Source organism: Coccinella septempunctata, chromosome 1, assembly GCF_907165205.1.
Source record: "Coccinella septempunctata chromosome 1, icCocSept1.1, whole genome shotgun sequence".
Classification (NCBI taxonomy): domain Eukaryota; kingdom Metazoa; phylum Arthropoda; class Insecta; order Coleoptera; family Coccinellidae; genus Coccinella; species Coccinella septempunctata.
In genome coordinates, this window is record NC_058189.1 from 40,871,258 (window position 1) to 40,883,867 (window position 12,610).

Sequence of the window (12,610 nt, forward strand, 5' to 3'; positions counted from 1 at the left end):
TCAATTTATCATGAGCCATTCGTAATTCAGCAGTCTGATAATATTTATACATATCTTTCAATAAAGTCAATCGATTACGCATTTCATGCATGGATATACATGGATATGATGATGAATTGAGTTCCAGGTGCATCTCTATTTGAAAAATACCATTGCAAAATTTCCTTTGTTTATCTCTGTCCCACTGAAAAAATTTAATGAACCCATTATCAAGTTTCCATATTTGAAGCAGCGAGCGTTTCCGCGCATGACTGCACAGGAAGCCTTATTTTGAGGTACTGAATCTATATCCGAATTAATTCCCATTAATCCTGGGACACCCTGTATATCTAACGTTAGAATGCACCCAATATTTTCGTATTTAATCTCCGCCATTATGAAGCGGCCCATTTTCAACCTGTAGCTACTGACTCTAAACCTGCATTTTAGGATATACATACAGGGTGTTATCAAATATGTTCGAAAATTTTTAGTGGGTGATTCCTTCTCGAAAATGAAAAGGGGTCTTTTATGTGAACTAATGGTGGTATTCTGCTTTAATCTGTAAGCCAATCTGTAACTTACAGGAAAATTGCAATTCTGGACGTCTTTAGTGATCTGTGTCTTACAGGAATACGTAAATTTTTACGATAATTGGTTCAAACGTAACACTGTAAAGAAGATAGTTACAGAAACATTTCCAGAATTGCATTATTTACGAATCTGTCAATCGGACACTGACAGATCGATCGTACGCTACAGATTTGTAATTTACAGATGAAAAGCAGAATACAACCATAAAGCTCTTAAGCCTTCCCTTGTAAAGTACAGGGTGGGCAAATTTCGTTGTGTTAGCACTACAGCTTTTGAACCAGAGGAGATAGACAAAATCTGATACCCCATTCTCGTTCTTTTTTTCTGAGAAACTAACAAGAGTAGTAGTCATTTTTGGCCACCTTCTTTTGTTTTCGAGTTATAAGCGAAAATTGGAAAAATGGCGATTTCGAATAAAAATTATATCTCCGCTAATACTGATGATAGAACTCTGAAATTAAAACATAACACAGGCACTTTTTTAAGTAGAATCCAGTGGCGTGCTTACCTTTTTAATTTTTCATTAATATTTTCAATTACGAAGCTATGACCCAAAGTTATGTTTTTTTAAATGGGAACACTAGATTTTCTGTGCAATGTTTTGAAAGCTTAATTTTTACTGATTTCAAAAATATATAACATTATATGGTTTGTATCAATGTAAATGAAAAAATGGTCAAAAACCTTTTTTCTCAATATTTCTATGGTTTCTACTTTTGATGAGAATAGAAAAATGTGGCATATTATGATTACCACAGTCTCTTTCTATTAGTCCTTTCATTATATTAAAAATTTATGAAATATATCTAGAATCAAATTTTGTGAAAATCGGTGAAAAGCATAGAAAGAATGACATTGCTAGAAGGATACTGCTCTTGTTATAGGAAGCTCCATTTTTCTGTGCTCGTCAAAAGTTGGAACTATAGAAATATTGAGAAAAAAGGTTTTTGACCATTTTCTATTATTAATGTTGATACAAACCATATGATGTTATATATTTTTGAAATCAGTAAAAATTAAGCTTTCCAAAAATTGCACAGAAATCTAGTGTTCCCATTTAAAAAAACATAACTTCGGGTCATAGCTTCGTAATTGAAAATCCTGCTAAAAAGGCAATCACGCCACTGGATTCTACTTAAAAAAGTGCCTGTATAATGTTTTGATTTCAGAGCTCTATCATCAGTATTAGATCAGTATTCGCGGTTTTTATTTCGAAATCGCCATTTTTACAATTTTCCCTTATAACTGGAAAACAAAAGAAGGTGGCCAAAAATGACTACTACTCTTGTTAGTTTCTCAGAAAAAGAGAACGAGAATGGGGTATCAGATTTTGTCCATCTCCTCTGGTTTAAAAGCTGTAGTGCTAAAACATAGATATTTGCCCACCCTGTACATACCACGTTTTCAAAAATGAGTGCCTGATAGTTGAAGGAATGGTATCTTGTTGGCATGTTCTATCAAATAAATGGTACCTTTGAATATTGTTCCAAGTTCGTTGTAATCTCTCAAAGGGGTGAAATCTTTATAACCCCTATTTCACTTTACCTAGAACTTTTATATATATAAAAAAAATTCTTAATTCAAAAATATGTGTTGAGGAGAATGATTCGTTGAGAATCCTTTTTTGAATCTCGAATGGAAGAAAAGTTTTCTAATAAAAAGCATAAAATACAATATTGTGCCTGAACAGATCTTCTGTGAATGGAATAAAAAATCTAGTATATGTTAGTGATTGTCAAGTCGCCCTGATTTCTATTGTAGCTTCCTTATTGGTAGAGCATGCTCACAAAATGCCATTTCTTCAACACTTCAGCACTTTCGAGAAAAAATTCCTTTGAAGTTCAGATGGAAGTCGGACACCTATTTATGACATTTAAATAGAACAATTTTTTCTGAATTATACCAAAACTGAAGATGAAAATGTGAAGTTCTTTGACGAATGAGAAAACTTCTTCACACTCAATGAAAATATAAAATCCTCATTTTATTCTTATAAAGATAAGAATTGAAATGATTTGCTGATTGTTGTGTGACTGGAGTGTGATTGGATCAGTTCGAAACAGTTCACACAAACCCTTCAAATGAAACAATAAAAAACAAAAACACACCTAAAGCATGATTTTTCTGGTGCTCCTTAGTGATTTTTTGGTTGAATAGCTTGATTCTCTCAGACAAACTCAAATTCGCTGGATCTAATGATAAAGCAAATTATTACAAAAAAATCAAAATTCAAGATAGCATATCGCAAGCTAGCGAATTAATTATTTCTCTTTGCATAATCAGGGCATTTACCGTCGGGCTGTATCTTACTGGCTTCTCTTATCTCCTCACTCGTTACAGGTTGAGTTGAATGTCTACTTCCTTTGGTTCTTTCTATGGACAGTGTGCTTTTCTTCTTGAGTGGCTTTTTCACGTCAAGGCCATCTGTAAAATATGGATTATGTAAGAGCGATGGAAACGATATAATTCGTTATCATGTTTTTATAGACTCTATAATCTTTGATTTTATTGGTCGAATTCTTAAAACCACTCTGGATATTTTCTATACTCCACCATGTCTGTACAGGGTGAGCAAAATTCGTTGTCTACTGAAGGGATCTCTACAACTATAGCAGCTAGAAGAAAACGGACGACACATTCTCGAGCTCTTTTTTCCTTACTATTCTAAATCTGAAAACAGATCCAGCCTAACGGCCATAGATTTAGAGTTATGAACGAAAATTGAGAAATTGTCATTTTTAATGAAGCTGAATAACTCGCTTATTTGAACTCGTATTCGAAATCCGTTGTTACATTCTACAGGCACTGTTTTATGAGGAATTCGAATATCACATTAAGAAATTTTTCGATCCAGTCATTTTCAAGATACGAAAGGGATTTCTGATTTTTCAAATGTAAACTATAGTTGAAAATTCTTTCATCTTGCTGCAATTTTTTTGCTAATTTCAAAAATGTATCATAGGTTGCTATTCAATACTTTTTTCTGCTTTTCGATTCTTTGTTGAATTATAAGTAGGCTAGGCCTGGCTGGGCTACCAGAGCAACCGTCGAATATGCATTATATTTTGTGAACCCGAGCCTCTATGATTGAAATCACGGATTGCTGAATAAATATTTCGATGATTAAGTTGCCATCGTTTGTTCTCGCGATGTTCGGCATGCTTATCTTATGATGGTTTACAATTCGAACACTACCGTTGACAGAAGTACCTATTTTTCTTTAAAAAGGATATCGATCTCGATATCGATATATAAAAGAAATAATTATTCGTCAGTCGGTGATTCCTATTGCAGAAGGTTGAGTTCACCTATGATTATGTGGAGTTCACGAACGATAATGCATTTTCAACGGTCGCTATGGTTACGCCATTCTACTGAAAATTCAACAGTGGATCGAAGAACAGGAAAAAGTATTGAATTTTTTTTCTTACGTTATATTCATGTGAATAGCGACATATGATACATTTTTGAGATCAGCGAAAAAATTGCAGCAAGATGAAAGAACTTTCAACTATAGTTTACATTTGAAAAATCAGAAATCACTGTCGTATCTCGAAAATGACTGGATCAAAAAATGTATTGATATCATATTCGAATTCCTCATAAAAAAGTGCCTGTAGAATGTAACAACGGATTTCGAATACGAGTTCAAATGAGCGAGTTATTCAGCTTCATTGAAAATGAGAATTTCTCAATTTTCGTTCATAACTCAAAATCTATGAACGTTAGGCTGGATCTGTTATCAGTTTTGAATTAGTCAAGAAAAAAGAGCTCGAGAATGTACCGTCCGTTCTAGCTGCTATAGTTCTCGAGATCCCCTCAGTAGACAACGAATTTTGTCCACCCTGCACAGGGTGGTGACAAATTCGGTGCTCATAACTACTATCTTCCAAACTATACCAGATAGCGTCCTCCAACATGCCGTCCCTCCTATCTTAATATCTTCTTTTGTTCTATATTAATGCTGATAAATCGGGAATATACAGGGTGAGTCTTTGACTGGTACTCGTACAAATATTTTAGCAGTAAATTCTTGAGGTCAAAAGAAACACTTTTTTTACAATTTTTCTCCGAATCGGTTCAGTTTAAAAGATATAGGCTATTGAAAAACCACTAAAAAATGTTATTTTCAGTTCTATCCCACATCCCACAAACGGTTTTATCGAATGAAATGAATTTCGCAATACGGCAATATAGTTTTTCATCTACTTGATTATTTTTTTTTCGGACACAAGATATCGCCTACGTCTTCCAGTTTTCTCATTATGACCATTACGTACTATAAAAATACCAAACATTCAACTTCTGAAACTAAGTTGTTATCTAATAAATATTTGAACGTTTCGTAAAATAAAAGTATTCTTCATATTTTCACGCGCCGTGTTCGAGTAATTTGATGGTTAGAAATAAAAAATATCTGTGAAATTCGAAAAATTGGGTACTTTGACCGAATGCAACTTTCTTTAAAAGTTTTAGAGTTTATTGTGCTTCGATTTCTCATATCATTAGCACTACGGAACAATTACATTAGATTCACCTAATTATATAATAAAGTATTTCAACAAAAGATACTATTAAAAATAGATACAACACTTATAAGATCTAGATTGAAAGTGAAATTTATGTAGTTATTCTGAAGGTAATTTTGTTTTTTCAGGGGTGACACAGCTCATTATGGAAACTTTAAATGGCTACATCTTTTTATCAGGACCGAATCGGAAGAAATGGTATGGGAAAAAGTACTTCTTCTTACCTCAAGAATCTACTCTTATAATATTTGTACTAGTCAAAGGCTCACCCTGTACATCCGAAATCATTTTTATTTTTAATACGATTAATGAAATTCTAAAATCCTTCAAAGTTATCGTCATTTAGTGAAATTATACCTTTTTTATTCAAATCGGCCTCTTAGATTTCAAGATACGACTTTCAATTTTTTTTTGCCTATGATAGTCATATAAAATTTTTCCCATTGAAAAATGAACTATAATATTAGTATTCGACATAAGATACTTTGTTCAAATTCGAATCGAGAAGGGGAATTTTAAAAATATTTTTTAATTTGATTTACAATGTTCAACAGGTTACACCCAACTATAGAACAAGGAGTATAAGAAAAAAAAATTAAATTCATACAAATAAATAACCAATAAAAGTGATTCAAAGTTGGCTAAAGTAGTAGGTAGGTACGTCTTGATATTTGAAACAGTACAACTAAATATATCTAAGTGAGAAACGACAGAGTTATAGGTATGACACAAATTATAAATTTTTGAAGATAGCTGCACTCTATACAAAGAAGATCATGAGTATCAGTTTCAAATCGGTGTCCTCACTATGTATAGATGAATGAACGAAAAAATGCTATAGAATAAAAATTATCTTCTTTTCATATCAACATTCAGTGTATCAAATAACGTGCGTTCGAAAAAATTCATCGTAAAGTAGATTATGGAATTTCGGAGGTTAATGTTCTGTAGCTGAACGTACCAATTAATTTTCTTGAATTATTTCATATTCACATCTTTCCAAAATATAAACAATTCATAACTCGGACTGGCAGTCGTTGATGACGTTAGTAACCGAAATGTCGTAATTTTGCATAGAAAGAGATACATAATTTCTCTTTCATGACGTTCTGCTGTCAACGTTCTACCAAAGAAAATCGGTCCTACTCATGCTACAAAAGCAGGTTATCAGGCAGCCAGAAGAAAAAAAAATTAAAAATCATATCTTGAAATCTAGGAGGCCGATTTCAATGAAAATACTATAATATAATTTCATTACATGACGATAACATTGAAGTAGGTATTTCAAAATTATTAATAATTAATCGCCAAGTAAAGAAGATACCTATATCTAAGCAGTTTTCGAATATACTTATGTATATTCCCGATCTTTCATTATAAATCGAGAACAAAAGATGATATTAAGATTTTTGGGACGTCATGTTGGAGGACTCAGAAAGGTAGAACTTTTTTATCAATATAAACGATAGAGTTTGGAGGATATTAGTTGTGTGTGAGTATCGAATTTGTTAACAGCCTATATCGATCGAACTAAAATGAAAACTATTTACCTTTTTCGTTTTGGTTCATGGTTGTAGACTCTTCAATATCACAAAATGTTACAGGATGGCGTTTTACATCCCTCGTTTCTGCTGTTATTGAAATGTTGGGTATATTATAACCATCTTTCTCCAAATCTGAAAGGAAATATTATATTATTTTCTAAACGACTCCATATATATTAACGCTTATCAAAAGATGTAAATGCTGAAATGTACATGGTTTTTGCGAGCATATATATTCGTTTCAAATATTGTCAAATAGGATGAATAAATAGGAGAAATTTAACGGACCCAACCCTCCTATCCGAAAAATATTAACTACAGACACATGTTTTGAGCTTTTGGCCCTCATTAGTACGATGAAAAAGTGCAAAGATAAACAACACTTGGTGGCAAATCACATAACAGAGTTGCGTCAATTAAATTTCTGCTACTTATTATTATTTTATTTCACAAACGGTTTTATCGAATGAAAGCAATTTCTAAATATAGTTTTTCATTTATTTGATGAATCTTTTTCGGACACAAGATATCGCCTACGTCAGTTTCTTGATTATGGTCATTACATACCATAAAAATACCAAAAACTCAAATATCCAAGCTCTTGAAACTAAGTTGGAAGCTATCTAATGAATATTTGAACGTTTTGTAAAATTGTAAGTACCTACTCCTCATATTTTCTCGTAAAATGAGCCGTTTTCGAATAATTTGATGTTCAAAAATCAAAAAGTATCTGAGAAATTTGAAAAATTGGTTTCTTTGGCGGAATACAATTCTGTTTAAAAGATCCATAGATGTTTAAGTTCACAGATTTAGCTGGTTATTCTGCAGGTAATTTTGTTTTTCCTCGGGGGCACAGCTCATTATATGAAAATTTAAAATAGCCATATATGTTTATCAGGGCCGAATCCGAAGAAATGGTATAGGAAAAAAGTGTTCTTTTGACTCTACTGTTGGAATATTTTTACGAGTCAAAGACTCATCCGGTATAGGGATTTAGAATAAAGAGGTTTCGACGAAGTTAAAACAAAAACGATAAGTAGATTAAACATTAAACATTTATTTTCCGCATCAATAAATTACATGCTTCGTCAAAATAGAACACTATTACAAAAATTCTTGAATATTATATATTGTGTTTTGTATTAATAGCTTTTTAACACAATTCTTGAATTTCTTGGTTGAAAGAGCACGGGATAGTATTGGAAACTTGGTCGACTTATAAATAGATATTTGGAAGAAGAAGGGAATAGAAAGGTCCAGTAGTTCGTTTTTGGTACAACGATATATAGGAAAACAGGTAGGTAGAGAAAGATGGAAGTAAGTTGGGGATAGTATCGGTTCTTGAGAGGAAATCATAGAGATGATGTTTCTGGCGGAAATAACAATAAATGATGCGGAGAGCGTTCGGTTTCTTCTGATTTGGGGTTTAAAGCGGTTGAAAATTGAATCAACCCCCGGTTTTACAAAGCTCGATCGTTGAATCAAGAATAAACGTCAATTTGTTTTCAATCGATAATTTAGTGATGAGTATTCAGAATATCATTCTCGCATCATATTATGACCTATACTCCATTCACTTTTATTTTAGCAGTCATTTGGCCATGGAAATTTGACACATTTCACTCTGTATAGTACGAAAATGTGGGGTTATGACGCTTGTCAAAACATTTTTGGGTTTTAAATCAACGCTATGTTGCCGTTCTACGTGAAAGTTTCTGTTATTACGTATTTTATCACAATGTCGAATCTCTTCGACATTGTGGTTGAATGTGATGAACATAATTAAAGTTTATACAATCTGATTGAAGGCATACCAAATCCAGTTATTGGAATGGAAAATACAAGAGATCAGTATAATATCATAATATGCATTAGCTTGAGGAGAGTTAATGTTCGTTATCTTCTTTGGCTAAAGTTTGAATACGTTACATCAGTTGTAGATTTCAAAAATATTAACCCGAAGATGTAATGCATATGATGCAGTGGTTGGGAATGGGTATCGCCCGAAGGAATTAACAGATAATTGCAAGAATGTTGAATTCTTCAAGAAAAATCATCAATATAAGTAGAAGGACTTAAAGGAAGTTTCAAGTCAAGATTCACCTTTGAACAAAAATTTCACATGAATAAACTATTAACAGGACAACTGGCGCTATAATAATAATTAGGAATTTATTGGTACCTTAAGACATTTACAATATATAGGACAAGTCAAATGAAAAATAGAAAAATCAATTTTCGGAAACTTATTCCTTGATGACATTCATCGAAAATCCTGTAGTAAACTTTTCGCATTAATTCACTCAAACATAAAATTCTCAAATGCCACCACTTTTTTGGGTCTCCCAATAGAAGGAAATTCTTTGTCATCTTCTTCATTCACAATCTTTCTGATTGTGGAAATATTCAGCTGAAATATAAGTCGTTTAGATTCAGATGAAATATTATATAAATTTATAAATTCTCTTACATTGAATATGTTCGCTACCGTTTGACGTATTGTTGATTTTAGAATATCAGGGTATAACTATTTGAATGAGCGGACCTGAATTCTAAATACCACTTCCTGAAACCCTGTCTTCTCTCTTTTACAGCCACTTTCGGCTTTTTTGTGATAAAATTGATATTAGTTGTGGCAACGGAGTTATGACATTAACGACATTTCATGAGTGCCAACCTTACTCCGTTCTAGTTACAAAAACTTGAGAAAATTATTTCATGGTCAACCGACTGCTAAAATAAATGTGAATGGTGTATAGAGAGAGATATGGTAAGTAAGTTAGGGATAGTGTCCGTTATTGGGCGGAAATAACGATAAATTATGCGGAGAGTGTTCGTTTTCTTCTGATTTGGGGTTTAAAGCAGTTAAAAATTTAATCTACCTCCAGTTTCACAAAGCTCGATCGTAGTATTAAGGATAAACGTCAATTTGTTTTCGATCGATGATTTAGTGATGAGTATTCAGAATATCATATTATAACCCATTATTGCTACTTCTTGAAAAGGTTTCAGTGATTTCGTTTTGGTAATCGGGTGATTATCAAGACTTTGATCGGGCAATCAATGTTTTGTGAAACCCGCAGTTATAGACTATGGAAATTTTCGAATTAATTTGAGATAATTTGAACGATGTGTCGCGTGGACTCACATAGTGGCAGCAGGACGTTATCGAGTCGCGGGAAAACAACCTGATCGATAATAGTTGAAATTTTTCACGTCATGAAGTCTGGAGATAAAGATAGTATGTAAGATTCGGAAAGCAAAACGGTGATAGCCGGCCTATGTAATTGATTTCAATATCCGGTGACAGGGACTCCAGAACCAGCGAAAATGGTTAAAGTTGTAGATTAGGAAAGATTCATTAGTCTGGAGAGCCTGAGATGAAATTGGTTCTCAGAATTCAAGTTGATGCTTTTGAGGGAGTTAACTTTTTTTCAACGGTTGCAGCAAAGTTTTGTATTGTTTTTTTTCTCTTGTTTCGAGGTCAGAGAAAAACGGGAATATAGTCCATTGTCCTGTAAAACTCATTGATTATTTTGTCTAGTTGTTGTGCGCTAACTTGGTAGTAGAATTTCACCCAAGATTTTGAACTGTTGATGAAAATAGTTATTTTCCTATTGAGTGCGAAAAATGATACTTGCCTGCACGAAACTGCCATTGCCCGAACGATGAAGCAGTTCGGGTGCAGTTGAGTGCGGGCAAGACACTTTTCGCAAGAGTTAGGAACAATATTTTTCCTACAAGCGCTTGAAATATATAAATCTATCCATTTTACGAAACATATCATAATATGTGATTTTATTATTTCACATATAATGACAGACGTAATTCTGAATGGCGTTACCATGGATTTCTCATCGTTGGCGTTCGGTGCATAGAGACATGACAGAATTTAATTTACTCTATAATATTTGCGTGCGGGAAAAACCCGCAGGCGTTTTTCTCGCACCTTTTGGGAAAGTGTCTTATTGCAACTTGAGATGCGGGCGGGAAAAAGGTTGAACGAGCACGCTTGTAAAAAAAAATTTTGTACTCCTTGTATGAAAGTTAAGAAATTAAAAAATATTTGAGTTGGTCGTTATCGACCAAGTGTGTGGTTGTAAAGAATTTCAATTTTTTCAATAGATTTAATTGTTAACTTTATTCAGGTGATTCATCCAAACTTACCCCCCAGAAAAATATAGAAATTAATATCTAGACCTGTCCTTTGCGCCACGGGCCGAATCATCTTAAAAATCATCACCCCTTGACCACGTGAAAGCCGCTTTTCCATTGATCAAGACACAGGGTGCATTATTACACTAGGCGTTTTATGAATTTATGTTTTTGGAGTGACAGAAGGCCTTAGGTAGGATAGGAACGAAAACGAATAAGGGCTGAACGTTTGCGACAGAAAAAGTGCGGGAAATTCGGTTGAGCAGTATAGTGAATGAAAGATTCCGCAGATTGGTGCGGAAAAAGTATGGTATTTATCCGCCAAGAATGATCAGGTTCAAGCGACGATTGCAGAAAACGTAGAAAGTTATAATTAAGTATTGTTTTCTTTTCTCTCGTTCGGGGTTCAGAGAAAAGCGTGAATATAGTCCAGAGTCCTGAAATCTCCTTCAAATTACTTGCTGATTCATATTGTTTCGAAGGTAGAATTGAACCTATGAGCGTTTGACTGCGTTTGGTTTTTGTCGATGAGACATTTTGTTTGTTTTGCGCTCCTTGCATGTATTTTATGAAATTGAAGATTAACTTGGTAGTCACCGACCAAGTACCTGTTTGTAAAGAAGTGCTATTTTTTTTCAACAGATTTAATTCTTGATTTTATTCAGGAGTTTCATTTAAACTTTTTTCCCATAAAAATATAAAATTAAACATCAAGACCTATCCGTCGCGCCAGGCCCGCCGTAAGCGGGCGTGCAAGGCGTGCCCGGCACAAGGGCGGCACGTCCAGGGGGGCGGCAAATCCAGTGAAATTGAAATTTTTTTGCCAACTGTCATAGAAACATAGAAATTTTGCCATATGCGATCGAAACTTTGCTAACTGCTTTGAAATTTCTCCAACTCCGTTCAACATCGCATTTTGCAGAACACCAATCGAAGGATCCACAATCACTGTTACTGTTATCGATCTAACCGCCCCCCCCCTTTCCCCGCTTTTCACTCAAGATCAGTTCAGGTCCCACACTAAAACTTGCCACTACACCCCCCCCCCCCCCCCCCGAATTGCTCTCTGGATACGCCCCTGATGTAGCGCCCTATTGGGGGCGGCATAATAGTATTTGCACGCGGGCGCTCAGACAGCTAGCGGCGGGCCTGCGTCGCGCAATGGGCCGAATCCAAATTTTTCCTTTCACTAGAGGGTATCAAAATAATATAATATTAAAATTTCAACCTCCCTGAAATCGTTTAAAATTTCATCAAATTCTTCATCAAAAACGGCGTCAGTAAGGTATTTTGCAAACCCCGAAATGTGTGACAAGAAGAATTCATATTTTCAATCATGTTCCCAAATAGATGCAACAAAAATAATTCTTGCTAATACAACATACAACTTCAATTCATCAGTTTTACCTATAGGTGATCTGTACACTAGTAAACAGACAGTAAACACAACGTCTACCAGCTGGAGATTATATATTGAAGAATCAGCTTTTCCGAAATTCTTGTTCTTTCGACGTTGCTAGATATCGTATTAAGTATAATCTCCTATTAAAAATCGTATACTTCCAAAAACCCACCGATCGAAAACAAATAATACAAAATTCAACCATCACGAACTATAAATTATCTTTAATGGGATAAGAGAAGATACTAGATATGCAATCATATTGAAGCTGGTGAAAATAAAAGAATATACCAATCTGATTTCAGTTGAAAGAAGCTGAGTGCAAAATGATACTTTACAAGAATCAGTTAACCTTATTTCACTGCTATATCTGCAACTACATTACCAATATTAAAATCCTAACATTC

At 34.0% G+C, this 12,610-nt stretch overlaps 1 protein-coding gene across 3 annotated transcripts in view; it reads right to left on the reverse strand.

Moving 5' to 3' along the window:
- LOC123314772 (supervillin-like) overlaps nucleotides 1-12,610 on the reverse strand; it is a 275,601-nt gene that overhangs the window by 87,368 nt on the left and 175,623 nt on the right. For 2 of the 3 annotated variants that reach the window (XM_044900124.1, XM_044900115.1), the window contains exons 6-8: nucleotides 6,653-6,778; nucleotides 2,866-2,997; nucleotides 2,682-2,765 (exon numbers count right to left, since the gene is read on the reverse strand). In XM_044900124.1, coding sequence (XP_044756059.1) covers nucleotides 2,682-2,765; nucleotides 2,866-2,997; nucleotides 6,653-6,778 — 342 coding nt within the window. The remainder of the gene's footprint in view (nucleotides 1-2,681; nucleotides 2,766-2,865; nucleotides 2,998-6,652; nucleotides 6,779-12,610) is intronic. The other variant, XM_044900132.1, reaches the window with a different exon arrangement.